Below are 24,221 nucleotides of genomic sequence, written 5' to 3'. Positions count from 1 at the left end.
TTTTGGGCAGTAGGCGGGGGACACCCTGAACCAGTTGCTAGCCAATCACAGGGCACACACAGACGAACAACACATCCGCGCTCGCACCTCGGGACAATTTCGAGTTTTCAATCAGCCTGCCATGCATGTTTTTGGAGTGTGGGAGGAAACCGTAGTACCCGTAGAAAACCCACACTGACCCGGCCGGGGAGAACATGTAATCCTTAAATTGAATGGAAATCCATTAGTCGTGCGTCGAGAATGATGTGCCCCGGATTTGCCACGTTGCAACAGAGCAGGTCAGCAACATTTCCGACGCTAATCGCAACATTGCCCCCCAGTGGACACAAAATGCCGATTATCGCAAGACTAATTTGACAGCCATGTACTTTTTTAAAGACCTTTACCATTGGGCTGAATCATAAATACCTTGACGCAATCCATGAAAGGTTCTGTTTATTATACACGGAAAGGGTGTTTGAAGTTGACCAGACAATTTCTTACCTTTGAAAGTAGTATCAGAGGTGTCACAGTGCCTGGCTGAAATGGAATTCTGCGTTCGGGATGTGCAGTTTGAGAGTCGATTCGTTCTCGTGCCCTGCTGTGTTGAAATAAATTTTTGATTTCCAGTTGGACTTTTGTACGTCACACGCATAAATAGGTGATTGCAGGATGCCATTTAAACGTTATTAAAAAAAAAAAAAAAAAACGTCAAAGGCCTCTATGTGGCAATTTTGCAGGATCTCTGTGAGAAAAGAGGCTATAATAGAAATCAGATGGCTCTCCTTAATCTGTTTTCCTGCAGTTTCTGTGTCACCAGACTCACAATGAGGCCTGCGTGAGCGAAGCGAGTAAGAAATGAGGTGTGACTCTTTTATTTCCTGCCAGTTTCCAGCGATATTTGTTTAACAGATATTTCTCGTAGGCACGTTTTTTTTTTTTTCATTGGCTTAGGTCCCGGGGGATTCCTGCCTTCAAACACATCGGCTCATTAGCTGAGATATGTGGGTGTTTTAATGTTAAGCTGGGTGTTTGCTTTTATATATATTACACTTAGTTAAGTTGGTACCAGGGCACACATTCCAGTGCATTGCTTGAACTGTAGCTGAACCAAAGTAGAGTTTTGTTTTTGTGTGTGTGTGTGTGTGTGTGTGTGTGTGTGTGTGTGTGTGTGTGTGTGTGTGTTTGTGTCTGTGTGTGTGTGTGTGTGTGTGTGTGTGTGTGTGTGTGTGTGTGTTCGTTCGCTCGGCCTGCTTCAGCCTCATTATTGATGATCACAGAGCGGAGCGTGCCGCTTTCGGGGGCTAGTTGGCTGCAATATGCATGCACACACACCGGCTTTGTATACACTCAATGCAAATCTGCATCATAGAGTTGGACAAACATGAAGCCACCTCTGATTGTTATTGGCATTATTCTTCCAAAGCGTCCGTTTATTACCGGGGGAGTCCAGATGAGAGCACTTCCTCTTTGTCTTGTTTGCTGTGTAGCCACCCACGTTATTACTTTCTGCACCTCGCTCCCAGAGGAGCGCATCGGGAAAGCTTGTTACCCCGAGTCTTTTTATTTAGCGGCCTATGTACTTAAAGACCTGACGCAGGAGCTTTTCACCCAACACGCCTTCGGAGAATCCCTGACACGCGCTCGCGTATACACGCATCATAAATCTCTCCCCGTGTGTGCCAACAAAATGCACTGTCATTTCTGTCTAGAGCCCTTTAGATCTTTCCATCTGGAGTGGGAATAGCACTTCGATCCGCATCACGCCTGGATTCATGAACTCTGCGGATGAATCAGTTCAGCAAAGCTACTCCGCGTGTCATAATTCCACGTGTTGACTGAAATAAGTACTGCGGAACCTCCTACGGTCTGATCGGATCTGTTCTCATCAACGTCAGTTTTGTTTGACTTTCGGGTTTTTACAACTGCCGCTAATTAGAGATGCACAGATGTCAATACCATGATTATTATTTTTTTTAATCGGTGCAAATCTTGTCCACCTATACCCTGCTACTTGAAGATGTTCCGATCCTACAAAATCGATACCACTTTACCAGCCTGGCATATACCTTCCAGGCAGGCTGGGGGGAAGCCATATCAGCTGTTTGGAGGCGCTTTCATGTCAACACGAATCAAAACAATTTTTATAATCAAAACTATTTTTCAACAAACAACATGTAAACAGTTCCCAGTGCAAGATATTTAAAATAAATGGAAAGGAATCAAATATAACCAGTCAGTTTCAAGTTTGCAAATAACTGTTGGATGAATATGCTCTCTTGTTTAATGCCATTTGCCCTAAATCTGAAACAAGGCCAGACACCAGATGTTGATCCCTTTTGAGGAAGTAGCTGCTCACCCTGATGCTCCTCAACTCCCCTTTTTTGCTCTACCGGTACTTTCTTCTCTCGAAATAACTCTGTCTCATCAGTCCCCTCCGACAGCGGGGCGCTCGCTTGTTACTCAGGCATATTATTGAAGCTTAAACCATGCGTCGGGCCACTTGTGTTTGACCGACACCTGGTTGAGAAAGTGCTTGATTAGATATGCCGCAGAGCCATCATTTTGAATGTAAACATTGCTAACAGTCAGGTTAACGTAATCGTGGCAGCCCAAATCGTCATCTCGATTAAAATTCGATGACTTGTGCAGCCCTACGTCTGGTCTTGCCTGGTCCGATATTTTGGTTGATTTCCAACTTGTTGAACCTCAAGTGTATTGTAACAGTAATTATGTTTTTAAAATGCTACTTTTAATTATCACCGAGCACAACATTTCCCCGAGTAATTCACGTGAGAGTCGTTCAACTTCACATAGCTGGTGTCATGTTGCAAGGAGTAACTACCGTATATTCCGCACTATAAGGCGCACCTAAAAGCATTCCGTTTTCTCAAAAGCCGACGGCGCACTTTATAATCCGATTCACCTTATATGTGGAGCAATATTCTGACCACTTGGTCGTAGTATTTTAAATGTGCTATAAAGTGCTTTGTTACAGCTGCAGTGGTTGTGAAAGCTTGATATAAATAAAGCTGTATTGTATTCCCATTAGCGTAGCTCCTCCTAGTGGATGCATAATGCAACCACAGCCACTATTGTAGCTTCTATTCTATGCGCCTTATAATGCGGTGCGCTTTATATATGAAAACCTTTTTAAAATTGGCCATTTATTGAAGGGGCGCCTTACACTCCGAAGCACCTTCTAGGGCGAAAAAATACGGTAGGTGAGTGTATCGACAATCCCCACGCTGGTTGCAGACAAGTCGTGCGTTCCATTAATCAGTTCCACACAAGGATCCCTCATTGATTAATTATGCCCATCTCTGACCGGTCTCTCCTTTGTCTGTGATAATTAAAAATGTATTTCATACATTTTCTCTCACCCGCTGCTATTCCACGATTTACAGACTTTTAGCGCAGTACGTTGCCATCCAAGTTCGCCAACGCAAACTTTTCCGAAGGCCGACTCCAGAGACGTGAACTTAACAACCTAATGTGGGATTTTCTTTGTAAGAGCCGCGATACATATGCTGTTCTTAACTACGCTGATAGTACATCACACTCATTAAGGGCCTTGGAATAGTTTGTGCGTGCACATCAAAGGCTTGCGTCTGGTCTACTGTTAAATCAAAGATTAGCGAGTAAAAATAAGACACAAGCACGAGGGCGGGAGGACTCCGAAAGAGTGGCTGGGTGGGGGGGGGGGGGGGGGGGGGGGAGAGGGGGGGGGGGGGGGGGGGGGCGAGAGAGAGAGAGGCAGCTGTGAATGGATGATAAGCCGTAGAAATGCATACGTTTTCATGGCTCAGTCACCTCCACCAGTGCACACACGAGCCCCTTCTGCTCTTTGCATTAAATAAAGAAACTTCCCGTCTTCCACACGCCCGGCCCGTCAAACCCCCTAAACTGTTCAAGTGGAGTGTTGTCTGGGATAAAGTCGTCCCCGCGTCACGAATAACAGCGCTTCAATGCATTAAACATCCCAATCCTCTCATAGCCGGCCGGACTTTGTGCTGGTGAAAGTGTGCGACTTCGAAGTGAAAAAGCTTGTTCCTTGCCCGTTGTCTGTGATTGACCAGTTGTTGTTTTTTTTTTAAATATATGTTTTTAAAAACTAGATGTGTCTCAACCCTTTTTAAAGCATGAACAATGGGCAATGTTGGATTTCCATTCAGGATGAGCGTTTGCCTCACAAAATCAAAGCTCTGTTGATTTACGTTTCGACACTGGCAAGTTGACACATGCACAGTGAATGTAAAACAATCAAATAAAAATAGTAAGTACGAGTATGGCTTTTTGTGTCTCTGCTTTACAACCGAAAAAAATTACCTTTCCATTGACCGCAAATCCACACCACATTCATTTGTTGGCTTGTCAGTGTTGCTCCTGCTATACAGCGTTCTCGCTTCAGTTGTCTTGCTAGTTCTGGCCTCTGAGTCGATACTTTTTAAAAAAATTTTAGTTTGGCTTGTAGGTTAAGAAAAACAATTTCATCGTATTGCAACCGTATGGATAAACGCGCGTCGCTTGGATTTTATTTCGCCTTAATGAATGCACTGCTCTCAATCGGAAGTCACGTTTATTCAAGTGTAACTGATTTAATTTAATGTGTTTACCTTTTGTCAGGCCTCTTTGAGCTCCCCTCCGCCTTACCCGCCAAGTTTATATCGACGCAGTGTTTACTTTCATTTGATCACACGGGCCGGTGAATTTAAAAAGTATCCCTGACCCATTTTCTCCCTCTTCTCATCATTTTCTCCATCCTAATTTCAATCTCTGGGTTTTTTTCCTCCCCTCTTCCTTGTAACCTCGTTTACGATCACATTTCTGGCAGAATAAACACAAAATCTTTCAACTCGTAATGGTGAACTGCCAAAAATCACTTTACGGCAAGCGTACAAAGCAGTTAATGATGCGCTTTTGAGAATATTCCAAGAGAAATTGGTTTCTATTGCAGTTGAAGATGGAGTCCACACACTGGCATGTCCCTTTTGTCCCTGCAGATTGGAGGCAATAGGGCAGTCATTGAGAGAAACAAAAAAAATGATAAGACTAAAATGAGCAGTTTTAGCAGACATTGAGGAGTGTCTGCAGGGCAGGAAAGAAGTGTGAATACCGCAGCAGTCTGCTTGCTCAGCGGTTCTTTTCTTCTTCCTCGCCACCCTATAACGACTCTCAAGGGCGATTTTCAGTCTCCCTCTGCTTTTGTCTAAGGAAAAGCGGACTATTAGAATGACTTTGTATGCGTTTTGCCTCCCTCCTTTTAGCTAAACAGACAGGCTCGTGACAGGAAAGCGGTATGCGCGTGCGTATTTGAATGGGTTTGTCGAGTCACCTTGCAGAAGTCACGATGGCGGCACGCTGCTCGGTAACATGATGATACAGTCGAACTTCCGAAGTCGAAACGCTAGCCGTTGCTCTTCAGGTTTGTTCGCATTCCTCATTATTTCGCTTTGGGATTTATTTGAAACCTTTAATTACGGAGTCCACACCTGTTCATTATAAATGCCATATTTCCAATACAGACGGTAAAAAAAATAAAACATTCTTTATGTTAATTAATGATTGAGAGCCTAATCGTTTTTTACATTGTTGTACATTAGTTCCACCTTCACTCGCAATTTAATTTTTAATTTGTTATGTGACTGCGCTTGACAGTCAAATCACCTTTCCAAGTAACCTGTTCCAGGAAAACACAAGCAAATTGGAATGAATTGTAGAAAACATTTCTGTCTGAATTTTGGGAAGGCTTGGAACGGATTAGGGCATTTACATGGAAAACGCGTCTCTACTTAAAAATTTTTGTAGTTCATAAATTTATTCCAGAACCAATTAATTTTTTGTTCTACTTCTTCCATTCATAACTTTGCTGCTGTGAATTGGGAATTTCTCCATTGCGAGACTAATAAAGGTTTTCTTATCTTATCTTATCTTAATTTCGTAAGTCGAGGTACCACTGTATTGTGTTGCACCTTCTGATGTGTGCACCTTGGCCACTAGGGGGTGTCGTAAAACACCCACACCTAAATATAATACACAAAATGGATGTGTAACTGTTTGTGCTTGTGCAGCTGCTGCGCGCGACGTAGTAAGGACATTGTGGATGCCGATTGGCTGTCGGTGAGGGAAAGCCGTGGGAAAATTCACATTTGCGAATCCTAGCGAAATGGGCAAAGCAGCTAATTTTTCGCTTCAAAAGTTTCATCCCGACCGCACAAACTACATTGACTGTAGATGGGTTTTCAACTTAATTAATATTCCACAAACACAGTTTTCATCTGAATCCTGTGTTTAGACTAGAGGAGTCTAATGAAACATATTCATGCAAAGAAAACGTTTTGACTTGACTTCCACTTTAAGCTAGCAGGCTCTCAGAAGGCTTGGTGATGTGATTTGGTTTCCATACACATTGGGTGCTTCTCTTTGTTTGATGTTTAGCTTGACAGTAACCCTCAAGTGGGAGTGGAAATGAATAGCTCGAAGCAAGCACACTTGAACGGATGCAAAGATGAACTTGAATGCACGACGCCGGTCTCAATCAAATCTACGGAGATATAACTGATACTGCTGCTAATTGTTGCTGACAATTAACTATTCAGACACGGGCGCTGGACAAAAGTATCTGGACAACACTTTCAAATGCCATCATGCGTATTGTACTGTGAAATTCTTGAAGGCGTCGGAGAATTGAGGTATCACAGAAACGTGCCAACGTTTTAAGAACATCGGCTGGCCTGCCCTTGTCTGTTAATATTCCTTCTGTCTCTCGTTTGTCACTTTTTCTTCTCCCAAGATAGCGACTTTCGGCCCTCCCCTCCCTTATCGCTCTCGCGCAATCAGCCTTTTCTGCCACGCCGGACAGCTAGACAAATGATTTTGTCACTCGGGCGAGGTGTGGGGTAATTTTTCGGTGAGTGCGGCGCTTCAGAAAGGACTCCCTGCATTGAAATTAGAGGTTGTCAAATGCTACACGTCTCCACTGATAGCCTAGCACGGCCCCTTATGTTAATGTGGCATTTCAGCAAGAGGAAATAGAAAGTGGGGCTGCAGGGAAGGTGGTGTTGTGCTCGTAGTGGTTTTGGCACTTTTGTTTTTTTTTGGGGGGGGTCCAAATAAAACCATTTAAAATTAACATAAAGATAGGTCGGTTAAAAAACAAAAAAAAAATATATATATATATAAATTCAAAAAATGTTTATTCCAATGGTGAATTTTGCAGATCACTTTCTTTCCATCACCCCCTTAGCGTTATCGTTGCAAATATTTTGGAATCGTTTCATTTCAGAAAGAGTCAACGCGCTGTGCCGCCTTTTGCAAACACGCAGAACCGAGTGAACGTCTGTCCCACCGTGTGCACACCGGCGATCAATCATAACAGCCACCGAAAATGGCTTTGTCATTTTGCCCCTCTGCAGTCGGCGTTTTTATGGAAAGGCTTGTCGTAAATCTGTTCAACAAGGATGTACATAATGTTGCAAACCTTGGACTGGCATGAAATTAGATACCTTAGAATTTTGTCCTTAAGATGAACCTATGGCGGAGGACTCTTGGTTTATGATGGCAACATGAGCCAAATTGGTACGTTCGTCAGAAACATGCTATACAAAGTCTATGCTAATGTGCTTGTAAAGTCAGGATTACTGTAAACATTTATATCAAAAACATTTCCAAGACACAAATATAAAACAATTACAGGAAAAAGAGTAAAAACAGTGAGGCAATTAACTGATGCAGAATTTTGTCCGTGTGGAATTGATTGTTGATTAATCACTTTAAAATGTCTCCGCAACGTGACTGCGGCTAGAAAAGATGCGCTGTTGATTCAGTCTTTGCTAGTTTGCTCTCTACCCAAGAACCTTTAACTCTTGGACTGCAGCTATAGAATATTTTCAGAATCAAATATGCACAGATTATTTGCAAAAAGTAACCTGAAAATAATCCGTTTTGCATTAACATTGCGAATCAAACACAGTATGTGCATGTGACACTTTGGCACGCCATTTTCACTTTGGGCTCTACGGACTACTTGCCGGGGCATTCCAAAAAAATTTGACTAGCGGTGGTAGGAACTATAAAATGAGCTGACATTGATACGTTGCTTTGTGCTGGTGATCGTAGACATGCTGTTGCATTGCAAGAGTCGTGATCACACAACATATTTCTTCATATCGCGAATGATTAAAGTAACACTTGACAGTGTTGAAAAATGATCCATGCAAAGCTGCTAGGCAGAGATTTCAACTTATTTTGTAATCGAGTTATTACTTTTATCAGCTCAAGTTCAAGCCCGTGCGGTGAGTCGCGCTGCAGCGTTGTCAAACTCCTTTCCTCGTGGCGCATTAACAGCCATACAGACAACAATGGGAAAGTGACCACTTCTAAACAAATCTTAAAGAATAAAAAAAGTGGGAAGGTGACGAATCTGTATGTACAACAAAAAAAAATAAAACTAAATGACTTGTCATATGACAGCACTCGTCGCTAATGCATTTTGATGCACAATTTTGCTCGCTTACAAATAGCAATAAAAAGGCATTTTAAGGCTTAATGGAGGCCTGCACGCTATTAGGTTGGGTGACTGACTGAGAGAATTGGTGTACCTGAGCGATGACCTCATATGGGACGGTCTGCGACACAAAGCGGGTGTGTCCCAGAGGTGTTATCCACTAATACTGCAGGCCAGATGTTCGCGTCCGTCTGTTGACAAGTCCATCAATCACATAATCTGAAGCAGGAATTCCCCCCGCAAAGGAACGCAGTGGGTAATTCCGCTAGTTGTTTGGGGGGGATTATTTCGATATATAACTGTAACCGTAGAAGTGGCCTCCAAAATTGTATTACTTTAACGTTTTCCAGATTTCCCATCCCATGCGTATGGGACAATTATGTCAATCTGACCCACCTTCCAAATGAGGTGCAGTGCAAGGTTAAATCTTGGAGGCGAGTAGGAGGTACTTTTAAATCGTATTTGTAGCGGAGTATTTCGGTTCCCGCCGCTATTGTTCATACAGAGTTCTTCCAACTGATGTGATTGCATGTGATCATTCAAGTCGATGCCAAATCCTCCACACACACTGCACGGTTGGGCTCCAAATGGCTTAAAGGGTGGCACAACAAGCAAGCGCATGTGACCAAAATGTGTGTCACTTAGTAATGGGTGTTGCAACTGCAGACATTGATCCCCCTCACCACTGTGGCCTGCTCGCATAAACTGACCCCCCGCCCCCTGCAGATTACTGTTTGACTGCGTGTCCTTTTAGCCTGTCGTTATGCAGCCCGTTCGTCTCCATTGTGTACAGCTGCTGCTCTGAATAATTGCTAGCTGTCAAAACCTGGCCAACGTTGGTTAGTCCCCCCGTCAAACTGTTTTTCTTTTGTTTCAACAAAGCTTTACGTTAACGCTTTGCCTCAAAGCTCACAAGAATCAATAGGAGTGGCACATCGGATACCAAGTTAAAAAAAAAAAATGCACGCGTGTACTTCCAATTGACTGATCGCTCTTTTTGTGTTTGTTTTTCAGAGATCAACAGAGTGCGCAAACACATGTACAGCGACACAGTCAATGGCCTTGTGGACAGACGCCCCCTGGAGCTGCCTGAGCCTGTGGGACCCATGGTCTACCTGCAGGAAAAACTGTTTGTGCCTGTCAAAGACTACCCAGACGTAAGTACCGACATGTCTTCTCTTGTATTGCGGTTTGCGAGGATGTAAGCCGTGAACCAGTTGAGGCTGTTGATGAGGACTGGGGATCGCAAGTGTTGGTGCTGCCGTTAAAGGAATCTCTGCGCCGCGTATCCATCACTTTACGGTCACTCGCATCAAGAGATGATGTCAGGGTTTTCTTTGTAATCTCTGCAACTTGCTCCAGGAAAGGAATAAACGCAAAGGAGGGGATGAAAGATAAGAAGCATTGAGGAGAGAAGTGCATGACCTCAGCCAGGCCTTGGGCTGCATTTTTCCCCTTGAGAAACTTGATAAAGGTCTACCCGAGGACTGGCTTGAATTAGTTTTGCTCAAGTCGAACCTCTGGGCCTTCCATAGCATGTAACGTAGAACCTTAAGGGTCATTTATGCCGCCAGTTATCCCCATCGGAAACAATGGAATTCCAGAGTTAATACTGATGTCAAACCTTTATTAATGATACAGGCAATGCAAGTTTTTAACATTTGTAATTGTCATGTACAGTGTAAGTGTAATAATAAATTAGTTGCTATCCAACTCAGTTTAGGATCGGATATGTAAAAGTATATATCACCCGTTGACTTTTACACAGAGGGCAACCATTCGCTGCTTTCGGTGGTCAGCTGACCGTCATGCGTTTCCACTTTTCTTTGCTGCACTGCAACGAGCAGCTCCCGTTAAGTCGGCGTTGTGTTTACAAGCTGCCAGGAAAGCTACTAAATTAATTAGGCTTCCCCCCACCTCCCCTGGTGCCTGAGATGATTCAGTGCTGACCTTACCAGACACACGCAGTCATTCAAAAGGACAGAGAACACAACAGGACTGACGCACCTATCACTCGCATGCTTTGTCAATGTCATTTTAGTTTGCGCACGTGCGTTTGTTACGTCCCCAAGAAAAGAGAAAACGCCAGATAGCTTTGATATAATTAGGTGTGGTGATTGGAACCAGGGGAAATCAGCGGTAAGTCTTAATGGAATTATGGGTTCTATTCTCAGAGAATATACCTTGAGCTTCCTTCCACATGTGCACTAGCCGTGGTAGCCCGTGTACAGTGTCTTAGCAATCGGTTTTTTTTTTTTAATATCAGGGTGAAAACTGAGAGGCCAGAAATGGTGGCGTGGACGCAGAAAATTCTTATCTCCATCTGGCCAGTGCTTAGGGAAACGGTAATGATGATTGGGACCTGGGACCAGGCAACGTTTTCCACATCTCAAATTTCCAACGGATTTCCCAGATTTCCCCTCATCCTTAAAGGCCCGTTGGGGGGAAAAAAGTGGGGAATGGGGATGTCATTTTATGATTTTCTCCCTCACTCACCTCACATCACTGGTGTTAAAACTCGGGTCTTTGGTGGTGGTCCTTTTTTTTGTCCGGCCCCCGATATATACTAAAAACTTTTGGCAAGGCCCGGAGTGCTATTTACCAAAAAAAAAAAAAAAACAGGGCTGGGGGTGGGGTTAGAGTTGACAGTGTGTTGGAATCATAGCTGGTGAAAAAGTGGGGGTCGTGTGAGTCTACAGACACAAATGTAAATGTGCATCTCAAGATCACCTTGAGCAGAAAGCCTTGAAGTAGCTTTAAAAAAAAGCATTCAAACAACATAATTGCATAATTGTTCTGTAAAACGCTTGTTAGAGCTACAGTTGAAGTTAAAAAAAAAAAAAAAAAATCTTCCAAGTGTCTTGCTTCCCGTATTTTATTAGCCCTGTAAAGGCTCCAGAAGGTCAAAATAAATTCTCGGGAAAAAATATTCTCAAAAGTTCACCAAACCATCAATTTGTGCGACGCCACGCGAAATGTCAGCAAATCTCCGATGGCCCCACGGAGAAACGCGATAAGAACGGAAAGGTTGTGCTTGCCTTTAACAATATGAACACTGTGATTAAAATTACACACACATTTACAAATGCCAACTTAAATACATTCATTAAACAAAACATTTATACAGTACCTATAAGCCGCCTTTTTGGGTGACGGTATTGCTCTGTAAGCACCTTCCGTATTCCGCTCCATTACCTGTCTGTCAGGCGTTCACAAAATATGAGCAGTTTTTACGATGGCGACAGTCTGAGCCTGGAATGAACCAATTAATTTTACATTATTTCCTTGGGGGAGCTACATTTGGAGGTTCCACTGTATTACTCGATGACACTTGACATATTAAGTTGCGCTCTCCACCTGCACGTCATTTAATTGTACATAATGAAATTGTCCCAGTCTGCCTGTTTGTGTCTCGTCAGGCGTCTCTCTCATCCGCCGTACTTAAAAGGCAGCAGTTTTGCAGCCGCCATCAGCGGTGCGCTGCAGCTCTTTTCGAGCGTCGCCGTGGCGACCGCATCTTGACTGACAGCTCAGTCACAGGCTATCTGATAGCGTCCACCTTCAATTAAATGCTATCTGGCGCGGCGGTGCCGCTCCTCTTCCAAGCGCACGCTCGCGTACACACGGGCAAGCCGGATGACAGATCGGAACGTCATTTACGCTGACCTTCAAGCATCTGATAGGATGGGCGTCTTTTAAAATGGCACCCCTTTATTGCCTTTGTGTATGTATTAGCTGTTCAGTGAACGTCCAGACTGAGGGCGGGTCACCTTAGGTTCAAAACACTTATGTCCAGAATGCTTTTACTCCTTTTCTGATGCACTAGGTGTCCACCAATCACCTTAATAGAAATGTACCAGTCTCAAGCAGCAATTAACTGAGTACACTTAAAGGGGCATCTTGACTAAATTATCCTCCTCCAAATGGTGAAAATAAATCAAAAGTACCCGAATTCAATGGCTGTCCATATCCCAGGAGTTATTGCCGGGCCTGAAAAAGTATTCCAATTTGATGCCACCGATGTTCATGCTCAGGGATTTAGTGTACTGAAAGAGTTGTGTTCCACCGGCGGTGTAATTTATAGGTTAAGTTATGACATAGCGTCGTGTGATTACACAATACACTCCAACTTAATTTATGACTCCGACACCGGAAAAAAAAGCGAACAAAACTCTGTACTGTATATTTATGCATGTAGAAATGCAACTTGAGTGCCTCACAAGTCTTTACTTCTACCTCAGTGCTCAAAGTGGGGAGAGGGGGTGGGGGGGGGGACATAAGCAGCCAGGTTGGATGAAGAAGACCGGATGTCGTGCACCTTGTTGCGTCGCCGCTGCGAAATTACTCGGCCACCTCCCAGCAAAGGGAAAGTCATTAAGCTCGTTCCCGTGGGTGGTGTCATCGCTTATCATTCTGGCAGCTGGTATCCTTTTGACCCCCCTTAAGTCATTACCGGGCTTCCAAATGTGCTGCCTAACATCTCACCTCTGTCCACTGCCAGAGAGGCTGTGGAATTTCAGTGGTGGATGGTTGACTCTCGAATAGCGTGATTGGAGAACAGTATCACCAAATTGTGTCGTGAGCGCTGTTGTCTGTTCTTTTTTTCTGAGAGATCAAGTCACAAACTGGTAAGGGAAGGAAATTATTTCTCTTTCCGCACCTTTTTTTTTTTTTTGTCCACACGTTACCAACATCTTTGTTATGACAGTCAGAAATAGTTTTGAGTGAATAGTTGAATGGAAATGTAATACTTAATTGTCTGCCCACTTTTAAAAGGTAATAGTTGTGTGATGAGCTCAGAGAGATTTGACTTGCAAAAAAAAAAAGTTCACCATTAGTTCTCTTACGTCAGTCTCACTTTAATGTCAAAGTTTGGCAAGCAAGCGGTGAACTCGGCTCGCGTCTTCGCTCCCAAACCAGAGCCGATGTCAATCTTGAACGCTTTCCATTTTTCCTGCCTATTTCCACTATGCCTGCAACCCCACAATAAATCCAAACAGAATTATCAAAGGAGGCCACGGATTAGGTGTTAAATGCTGGATGTGCTAAAAAAGAGAGCTTTGAAGTCTACGGGGCTTTCAGGCGGAAATGTCACCGTTGGAATCAAAACAAAATTTACCTTCCCCCCCTCCCCCATCACACGAGCCCTCATGCCCTCAGACCTTTCATGTAGCTCACACTGCTGCAGTTTTGTCCACTCTTCATCTCCATTTTCCTCTGTCCCATGGAAATGTGTCAGTCGCTGTGGGTTTGGGGCCTCAAAAGATGAATGTGCGACCGGAGGCGGGAAGCCAGCAGGTGGCGTGTGAGCTTCTGTGTTGTGAGTGACCCCGACGACTCCCAGGTACCGCTCCTCAGTTGCTGCAAGCTATGAATAGAGCAACACTGTTCTCCACCTTGAAACATGATTGGAGTTCTATGTAGGAGAGATTCCTATGAGCAGGTGTCAGCACTTAACAGTTAAAAATAGGTGCAACCTGATAATTGAGTGCATGCTTTATAAACCACTCCCAAATATTGTGGCACCACCAACTAAACGGAAATCAAAAAAAGAACCAAACAATTCGCTGGTAATCCACTATTGGTTAATTTTACAGAGAAGTGACAGAAGTAATGAGTAATAAGTAATATTACTTTTGAAGGAATTGGAAAAATGAACTTATCCAAACTCTACCCCGACAACTAGGAACGTTCGGAGGGCCAATGGTGGTTTGGACTTGTGCAGGGCGATATGGAAATAAAAATCTATCACGGTAACCCAATATATTTTCAATTATTTTCCAAAAAAAAAAAAAAATCATACAGCACACTATTTCTGCTTATCCATTCCCTTTTTATTTTATTTTGAAGTGACATGAAAACAGACCTGTGTCACATGAGAAATGCCTCCAGTCGTGCTGCTGAGAATGCTGGATTAGTTAACGGACAGCTCGATGGGATCATTGGTTGAATACCGGACTCTAAAACTACTCGATAGCTGTAGCCCATATTGAGACATCAGAAAGCAAGGAAGTGAGGTGACATCCTTTGGACTAAGTGTCAATTCTACCTTTTGTCTGATACGTTGATAATGCGGTCCTCATTTCCATAAACCCATGAGACCAGCTAATGTGTCATTGGTATTCTCCGCACAGCCCCTCTAAGCCCTTCACGCACACACCCAGAGCACTCGGCCTGATCTCATTTCCTGTCTCCGCACCGCCGCAAACAAACGCAACAATTGTCCTGCTTCTCCGGACATTGTTGCTGCAACTGCTATTGTTTCGTCACACACGCACACGCACACGCGTGACAATCGGCTCTGGGTGTCTGCAAGAGTTCAGGCCACATTGCGGTTTCACATACAAACACACAGAGGCGCAAGCATAGATATGCACACAACATAACCCGCCTGTGGTGTAGCGATAACTGGAGCTCCCCAAAAAAAAAAAAAGTCCCTTTAATGTCATCATAAGCCCTTGTCCTGAAGGGGGCTTTGTATACTGGTGTGTATTTGTCTGACTGTGTCTCACACACACACACGGTTTGTAGACGCGCAGCAAGGCGCCTTTTCTGTGTTTGTATGTTTTGGAAAGCGCTGAAAACTTTGAAGTCATGAAAGGGCACACGGGGGAAACGTTGGTCCAATAAGATCCCAGTGCGGAACATGTGTAAAAGAGCTCAAAGTGTGAGTGTGTGTTGGAAAAATAAAGTTTTGGGCTTCTGCACACCGGTATTTCTGTCAAACCTCTTTATATGTGGTTTGGCATGAAAGCTGCACTTGAGGCCACTGAAACCAGACCTATTGGAAAACTCCTCCTTCCGTGATATTCAGATGTAATATTGAATAATTAATAGTTTTGAGGCATACATTTTTGTTTCGACCAATTTGAGTTGGTTGGCTTTTTTCCCGTCCAGCCTCACAGCTGAGACTCAGTCATCGAACACGCAAACTGGCTAACCGATGGTTGGCTAGCTAACAGCTAGCCGCTACAGGGCCCGATACGCTGAGCAAATTGGTGATTTTTTTTTTCAGTGTGCGCAAGTTTAAAAAAAATCATCTCGTCGCACACCCGCAGTGTGGGACAAATAAAGGATATCTTATGGCAAGTGTGTACAATGCTATAATGCTCCCTTGAGCAAAGTCCCACCATAAGACATGATGGGTGAAAGTCACCCTCTTTTTCCCACCAGTTTAGTCAATTTGCACCCCGCGCACTCTCCTTTTTTTCACCGTCTTGTTGTTTTGAACGGCCAACGGCCGGAACGGGCACAAACGGCTCTCTCTCCGCGGCTGAGAGCGTGTGGGCCGGGGCCGCAGCCGTGCCTCGCGTGGCAGCGCAAAGTGGTCACGGGCTGGAGAAAGCTCAGTGGACATCGGGAACCCGTGGAGCGGGACCTCCCATCGCAGACGAGCGGGTACCGCCTGTGATGGTATTGCGTAATGGCATGCCATATGTGGAAAATATGTTTGCTATAACGCTAAAGTAGACTCGCCCACTCAGTGCGTGCGAAGCGAGGAGGGACTCTCTTGCAACGGCAACACAATGAACAACAAAAGCATGAGAAAATAGTGTTGCTCGTTTGTTTCAGTCCCACCAAGCATCACAGAAGTTGACTGCACATGACCAGCGAACATTAAACAGCAGACCCGACAATACACACAAAAGAATGTATACCTGTTGAAAATAGTTTATACATAAGAATTATATGCCATTTTAAGCCATCTAGCAAGAAGTTAGCTCCTTTCATTTAAGCTGCTGTAGTGGTGCCCCTCTGATTCGGAACAAAACAATGTTCATATCGGCAAAGCCTCTTTGGTCAAAAGATGGCTTACATTTGTTCCACATTTTAGATCGGTGACGTGAAATGCAGTGGAATTTTGTGTGTGTGTAGGGGGCGGCAGGGGGGTTCTCTGTGCCCCCCCCCCAAAAAAATTGTTCAAATATATTGGGGGGAAAAAGGTAGGCAGGTACTGAATTGTATTTTCCAGTGTCATGCAAAAATGAATTTCTGATTAATCAATGGGACAAGAAAGACAGTAAAATGATACAATACGCGTTTGAAAAAATGTGGTAGTGTCAGCCATAAGAGTTGACTGTTGGGCCTTGTCGCGAACCGAAACATCAGCTCCTCCCTATATAAGTGTCAAGAGTCTCGGTGAATTCAGTTGTGGAGTCTTATTGTCTGCCATGTCTATGTTATGAGTTGAATTCCTTGTACAGTATTAAAAGACTATTTTGAGATACGGGGACACCTGGGCACCTGGTCCCTTCTGTAGTTAAGTATTTAAGCTAACCCAAATTCTTCGCTAAAGGGTAAATTCTTTCTTGGTAACTCCACTAAAAAGCAATGGAGCATCCAGAATTATTTTTGCTGTGCTATTTTTACTTTTCTATCATTTAAGAGTAAAATCTTAGCTCCGTTAACATCCAGATTGTAAACGGCCAATTACTGTTTTTTTTTTGTTGTTGTTTTTTTTAAATATGATACAAAGGCAGCAAAAGGAATTGGAAATATGCAATAAAGATGAAGCTGCATCCATCACATTTCTACTGCCTGCAGGGAGTGGAATTCCTGGCAGGCTCGCTGCCTTTCGGATGACTCCAGTGTCTCCCTTTTTTTCACTCTAATGGAGAGCACCGTTTATCGCAAAAATATCGAGGCTTTTAGTTGAAGAGACTCATCACCGACGGATAACTCATTAAGTTTTATTCCGTCACCAAAATGGATCGTTTTCGAATTTGTTGTCAGATGTCTCAAGCAGAATCCGTCTGCTCGGTCTCAAGCAAGTATGCGTTTCCATAAGAGCACACGTGACACACTGGCCCACACCCGCCTGGTCAAACAAAAAGAATGCAGAGGAGGATTTGGCTTTGCTTTCTTTCTATCTGTAATTGCTCCCCACTGCTTGTGACAAACAGATATTAGTGTCTTTTACCTTTTGTGCTCGCATGTCATCCACTCCTTAACCTTTTCAGTCTTTATTTGTCTCGGCTCTTCTCCGCCATGAATATGTTAATGAGAGCGACGGGCTCTCTGTCAAGTACAATTGTCATCAACATATCCATGTCCTCGGAGAGCGGCGAGTGTCACTGGGAAAGGGAGAGCAGCCGCCGTTATAAAATATTGAATTGCTCTTCCGCTGTTACTTTGGGGTTGGGCGCATGAATCTCTCCGACCGTTTGCAGTTTATAGTTCTATAAACATGTCGTATGTCCATATTGTGGTCTGTGATTTAGATAAGGAGTGAAAGCGTTGTGGAAACATGTAGCGTATTTTCGCGACCATACGCGTATCACATTAAAGGCCGCAGTCTCAGTTACCGGTGCTTTTTCTGTATTGAATACAAACATTCGGCGTCCCATATTAATGGACGCAGGCATGATAAAACATACGCTAGCACGCAGCGGGAGCAAAATTGAGTTCGGTTGCACTTTAGTGAAGTATTAAACAATATGAAAAGTGAGTGCGCTTAGTACTTTATTGAAGTATTGAACAATGTGCTCATGGTATTTTTTTGATCAATACTCATCCGCAAATTCATCAAAGTCCTCATCTTCTGTACCCAAAATGAGCATCTGGGTGAGTTTTCCGTCAAACACGGCAGGTTCCCTCTCGTCGTTTTCCTGCTTCCTTCACTTGCCAACCACCGATTCGTTGATCTTGAATTCTCTCGCGGCTGCTCGTTTCCCATGTGCCTCCGCAAAACGGATAACTTGCAGTTTAAAATGTGCTTGTAAACGTGTCTCTTCGTAGGGGCCATTTTCGGGGGTCCTTAGCCCAACCACTGTTGTTTTGCACAATGCGCATACCGGCACTATAAAACTACTGGCTTTGAGCGTCCTCTTTCACACGCGCCCTTCCGCCTTTAACATCCGTCTGCTGTCCTCGGTCACGTCCGCTTTTCCTCTATATAAACTGCGTGTCGGCAGGAAATGCCCCCATTCGGTCAAGCGGCGCGCTCATCCAAGTCACACAACAACATTCACAGATTTTGGAACTTGGTGCAGACGTTAAGCGCGCCGCATTATAAGGCGCCCCCGGTCTGTTTTGGAGAAAACGGAAGACTTTTACGTGCGCCTTATGAAAATACGGTAACTATACCTAGCTAAGCAAATCAAAAGTAAATATCAGTCCTTCATAAGAAGCCATTGTCACATTGACATGTAAGTCTATGTGTAAGACGCCGCTAAAACAATCAACGTCAAACTTAAACTGTCCACGCGGTCATTTGCAGTTCATTGGTGTGTCAGTCAACCAAAGCGTGACACAGACTGCTCCCTCATGTCGTTTGAGTCTTTGTGTTTTGTGCCTGCACATGTTTTCCGAAGACTCCAGTTGGGCCCGTGTCCCCATGCATCCTGCAGCAGGCAGTTTGGCTCATAAATAGCACACTAAATGGTAAATGGGCTGTCACTCATGGAGCACTTTTCCACCTTGGGTACTCAAAGCGCTTTCCTCATTTACCTACCGATGACACCGCATCAGGAGCAACCGGGAGTTCAATGTCTTGCTCAAGGACACTTGGACAAGGTCGCAATGGTCAGGCATTGAACCCCCAATCTCTGGGTTGGGAGACGGCCACTCTCCCACTGAGCCATGCCGCCGCCAGTCGCATTCGTCACCCCGGCGTTTAACCCACGCGATGCTGGGGCACGTCTTTCCAGCCAGACACGTTCAAAATGGCTGCCCGGAGTTCCTGACTGTCCCCCTGCCCTTGTCTTTGTTTACACGGGTGCTTTAAATGTGTAATCCCCGTGTAATTAAACGTGACTCCGTTGATGGCACTCTCGCCTTTTTGCACAGGCGCCGGTGCAGCGGAGTGAGTAAGCGCATGTGACTTGTGTTTTACGAATTTAATGCGTCCGTGTCAAGCCTCATCGTCGTAGCTCAAGAGACGAACAGTGGCGTCTTTGTCATGGCAAACTTACACTCCTCGCGCCGCCATTGTTGCACTAAAAGCAATATCACATTTGAACGCGTGCGTCTCATATCTCGTCGTTTTAATCTTATCTTTATGCATGGCCGCCCGCCCCGCTTCTCTCCGTTCTTTCTCTTTTAATTTTGGAAGAGGAACCCCGTTGGATTATTTCAACACATTTTGCCTTGATCCCATTGGAAGGCAGTTCCAAGTGGAGGGGATTACCTCCGTTTATCCCTTTTCCTTTTAGTACAAAGTCACAAAGCAATTCAGAAAACAAAAGGAGCCCCTGATATTTGCACACAACCTCGCCTAGCCTCTGAACTCTTCAATCCCGCCGCAATTTTCCGTCAAAAGCTCCCTTTTAGCCTGTCATAGCTGACATTTTCCCGCAAAAATGAGGGCGACTAAGTCGACATGGCGGATGCTGGCTGTGCGAATGGGAATTTTGCAATGCCGGTACCTGGATGTCAAGTAACATCCAACGCTCATTTCTCCCGCCCTGTTGTGCAAACAAAACTAGACTCCCTGGTCACCTATTCTTGAATTTTTGTATGTGGGGCCACGTTTTCCAGTCCCGTTCCTACGGCCATGGTGCCACCCAAATTTGCGGGAGGCTTATCGTTTCGACAATCTATCACCAACACGTCGTAAACTGCAGTAAATATTTGTATGAAAAAAAAAACCACTTCTTGGCCACACATAAAAAACAATGAAATGAAAAACAGAAAGTGCAGCAGTAAGTGCCTGCTTGTGCGTCATGAACACCGTGCAAACTGTTTCATTGTGCATCGTTGGTTACCTCAGAACGCCGGCACAGCCATAAATCCAGGTTCCTGCCCTGTAATAAAACGTTATAACGATATTTAATGGGAATCTGACAAAATGTCCCCCGTTATATCGTGGTTCAACCACCGCATCTCCGCTATAGCTCAAATATTTTGTGAAGCGTATCTTACTTTTGTCGCCGCTATTTTGCAGAAACCTGGCGTTTATAGCAGGCTATTTTTGGGTTTTTACTGCATGCTTACTAACCTTCATGCCCTTGCAGGTGGGAAAGGAGAGCCACAGTCACCAGTCTAATTTTCAGCCCTTTATTGAGCACAGAGAGAACAGTAAAACACAAGTCACAGATCAAACCGGGAGTAGTCACACGCAGACTCGCCGATGTCACGCACCACTCACCAAGCCCCGCCTCTTAAAGGCCCATACTGTGTGTAACGGAATCTACAATAGCTACAGAGTTTTCTATACCTTTTTAATGCTTGTCTTTTTGGTCATGTTGGTTAAAGCCCATTTCTCAAATGTTCAGTTCCATATTTTAATACATTTTGCTCTTTCTCTCCCCCTCTTTTTCACAGTATAACTTTGTGGGTAGAATCCTCGGCCCGCGGGGACTCACGGCCAAACAGTTGGAAGCAGAAACGGGATGTAAAATCATGGTGCGAGGCAAGAGCTCCATGAGAGACAAAAAAAAGGTAAGCGCATGCTGGTGTGTTTTACCCCTCATTATTTTTTCATGGCGCACTCCCCCGGCGCATCCGAAACGACAGAAAAAAAACATTTTGATCTTGCATTAATTATTTTTCAGCGCGGGCGTTTGAGGTAGAGATTCCTTGAGGTATGACGCCATCATTTCAAAGTTTCCCCCGGTCTAGTCTCACACGAAAGCATCCTCGTCGACGTGTGGAAACTCGACACGGCGGCACCCGGATGCCTGATGGCTGGATGCTGACATGTGATCTGTTTGCAGAAAGGCTGTGCAGTGGAAAGTAAAAGAGGCAGTAGTAGTAAGGCAGGCAAGCAGGCAGACGGCCAAGGCCAGGGGCAGCCTCTATTTCTGGAGCCACCGAGCTGAGGTTGGAGGCATAAAAGGTTAATGCCATGTGTGTTTATGTCCTGACATGCCAGTGCTGGACGCAATTCTTCTCCCCCCCGCCCCCATTTTAAACCTCTACCTCATTATTCCGCAATCAGAATATGCGTTTCTAAAATTCATTTTTACAGCCATATTTAAATATCGTGACTGGAGATTGTGACTGAAGAAGCAAGTTCAGTTCAACCATCTTGACTTGTTTCTTGCGTGCACTTTTTACGTTGTAAAAAGCGTGGAGATGAAGAGCGAATGAAGACATTTCTCATGGCATGTTTGTTCCAAGCATCGTCCTCGTTTGTCATTGTCCTGTAAAACAGTTCCTACCTTGACTGACAAGTGACTTACGAGCTGTCACGTTTTTACTTTGTCTTGCGAGCAAAAATTCGACTCGCACTTGAGCTTCCGGTAATCCAAATATTAAATGGTGGCAGTGAACGTGACAAAAAAATACATCGTTATGAGTTGTCAGCAGTCGTTTATTGCCAGTAATATAAAGCTAAACTTAAATCAAAGAATTTGATTGTGTATTTCATTGTGTATTTCCCTCCATTTGCCCAAAACTAAGGAAAGTACTCAATCCACTCCCCCCTTGTACCAGAAGCAAATGGCCTGACAATATCTCACTATAAGCTGTGGCATCAGCATCATATCCATTTATTAAAAGGAGTGGTTGGAGGTATTTATGATGAAATATCTTTCCTCTGGGATAAGTAAATACCCTTCTATGATCCAACGCGACTATTCTCGACTTCTCCTCCATCTTATTTCTTTAGTCCGTAGCTGTCAGCCATGGGATGCTTTATTGTATTACATTTACATAAGGAAATGTATTTTATCCCCTTTCATTGTGGGAACACAACTTATCTGCACACACAAAGTCCACAGTTGCGTCGTTACACAAACAATTCATGCTTGCAGACGAGCACATTTTAGGCTGAGTCATAATCTTCGAAGCTCCCGGCAAGCATTATTTTTTTTTTTCTCGCCCCCCTCTCTCTCTCCCTTGTTCTTTTATTTTTATGGAAACCTCCCATTCTTATTTTAATTTCGCTCTCTGCGCTCATTTCCCTTGGAGTGTGTTCATTAGAAGAGGAGACAATAAGGGCACTCTGCTCTCCTCGTCACAATTAGATCCACGAGTAGTTTGAGAGGAGTGAACATGTTCTGGCGCGCACACAATTCCCAGTGCACGCCACATTCCTGGATCCCCGTCTTATCTAATTACACAAACTTTTTATTGCCCTTTGGCATGTTACTATTTTAGCTTATGGCATATGTGTATGGATTTCACAAATCACACTTTCCATCATATGCCTTGTGTAGGATTCTTGAAGAAATATGGCGGGTTCCAGCGCGACATTCACGGTAAAGAAAGAGTTTTATAGAAGGTGTAGATACAACTCTGCTGGGACCCTTTCGTCACCTTTTTACACTTCTCAATTACGGCACCGGTTTCAAGAGACAGTCTTCCATCTCAAGAAAAGCGACTGACCAGCCCTCAACCCGCTGATCCATCTTCGTTAGCGGATCTTGCAGATCATTTTCAACTTTGTACAGCACACGAGCTACACTGCAAGGCAATATCACAAAATTCCACACGCTCCTGCACTCTTACAATTCAAAAGAGCCCCATAGGAACTTGGAGTAGCGTGAATAGCAGAAAAAGGAGACTGGACAAAACTGTTGTCGTCACATCGTTATCGCACACATTCCACGTTTTTAGCGTTAGCCTCACCTCTCGTTTCACCGTTGATTGTAACAGGAGCCGATCACTTTGTGTGATCTGCATGTCATGGGTATGAACGTGATGTGATTTATTTTCGTATAACTGGTGAAGATGGGCTTTCCAGTAGCTAGTTAGTCAATGTATGATGACTGTATTTTCTCAAGAACACAGTGGGCCCTCAGTTTAGGATCTTGAGTTCAGAGTTTTGTATTTATGACCCAGATATGTTTTTCATCGAAAATATGAACTGCAATGATCTTCTCCTGCAACGGCGTAGGTGAGTGATAAACTTGAACGTGTTTTTGAATCACTTCCGGCGTAGGATTAGAACTCTTGTCTTCACGGAGACCCGCAAGACGTCTCGTTCTGTCTCCCCCATGTTTGTTTGTTGTTGTCCTCTGAACGGGTTGTAACTGGGAAGTAAATTCCTTGTGTGTTTCTTGCATACATGGCCAATTAATCTTATTCTGATTCTGAAACCAAGGATGAGCAAATTGACCTTCAATGGTGAACTATTTATTGCACTTAAAGCCAACATAACCAAATTAATAACCGATTTCCACGAATCACTGACCATCGATTATCCTTCAATCACTACATCCTGATATCATTTTATCGGAATTCTATCGTTCCGTAAATTATTCCGTGATTCTGATTGTCCACATTTTTTGAATAGGCAATCTTGGCTGTTCCAGAGAGATTGTTTTGTCCTTGCGCCGAGAATGGCATGAACAATCTGACAGAGGCCTGCCAGATCTTAATTTCATCCATTTTTCTCAGAGTGTTTTTTTTTTGTCGGTAAAGCCACAAGAGTCTTTGAAGGTGTTGCATAATTACGGCTCAGTCTCCGACGAAACCACGGCCCCCGGTTGCCTCTTTTATCCGTATCCTCAACCCTCCGTATTCTTTGCTACGTGCCCCGTGGCGGCCCAGGAAGCCACGGCAACAGCTTTAGCCGGCGTGTTTATTCAGGATCCATTAGCGGCAGCATTTTTATGCTCTCAATAATTCAGCTGGTTGCTCCTGGGCCGCGCCGGCTGACGGCGAGCGGGTTCACTGAAGCCTTCATGGCCGTGTGAGAGAGCGACAGAGTGGCTGAGTGAATCACGGTCCAGTGGAGAACAATGGCGAGAGATGGAAAAGCAGCTCGGCTAGAAAATAGGTAAGAAGAATGAAGGTGAAGGGCGAAATGCAGTTATGTGTACGAGTGCGTTTGCTGCGATTGCTCCCC

General features: G+C 44.3%; 1 protein-coding gene across 6 annotated transcripts in view; it reads left to right on the top strand.

Moving 5' to 3' along the window:
- The window catches only part of qkia (QKI, KH domain containing, RNA binding a), a 74,670-nt gene that overhangs the window by 19,804 nt on the left and 30,645 nt on the right, over positions 1 to 24,221 (top strand). For all 6 annotated transcript variants that reach the window (XM_019872113.1, XM_019872109.1, XM_019872108.1 and 3 more), the window contains exons 2-3: positions 9,500 to 9,642; positions 20,750 to 20,866. In XM_019872113.1, coding sequence (XP_019727672.1) covers positions 9,500 to 9,642; positions 20,750 to 20,866 — 260 coding nt within the window. The remainder of the gene's footprint in view (positions 1 to 9,499; positions 9,643 to 20,749; positions 20,867 to 24,221) is intronic.

Source organism: Hippocampus comes, unplaced genomic scaffold (genome assembly GCF_001891065.2).
Source record: "Hippocampus comes isolate QL1 unplaced genomic scaffold, H_comes_QL1_v1.1 scaffold610, whole genome shotgun sequence".
Classification (NCBI taxonomy): Eukaryota; Metazoa; Chordata; class Actinopteri; order Syngnathiformes; family Syngnathidae; genus Hippocampus; species Hippocampus comes.
The sequence above is the reverse complement of the archived record's forward strand: the minus strand, read 5'-3'. Positions and strand labels throughout refer to the sequence as shown.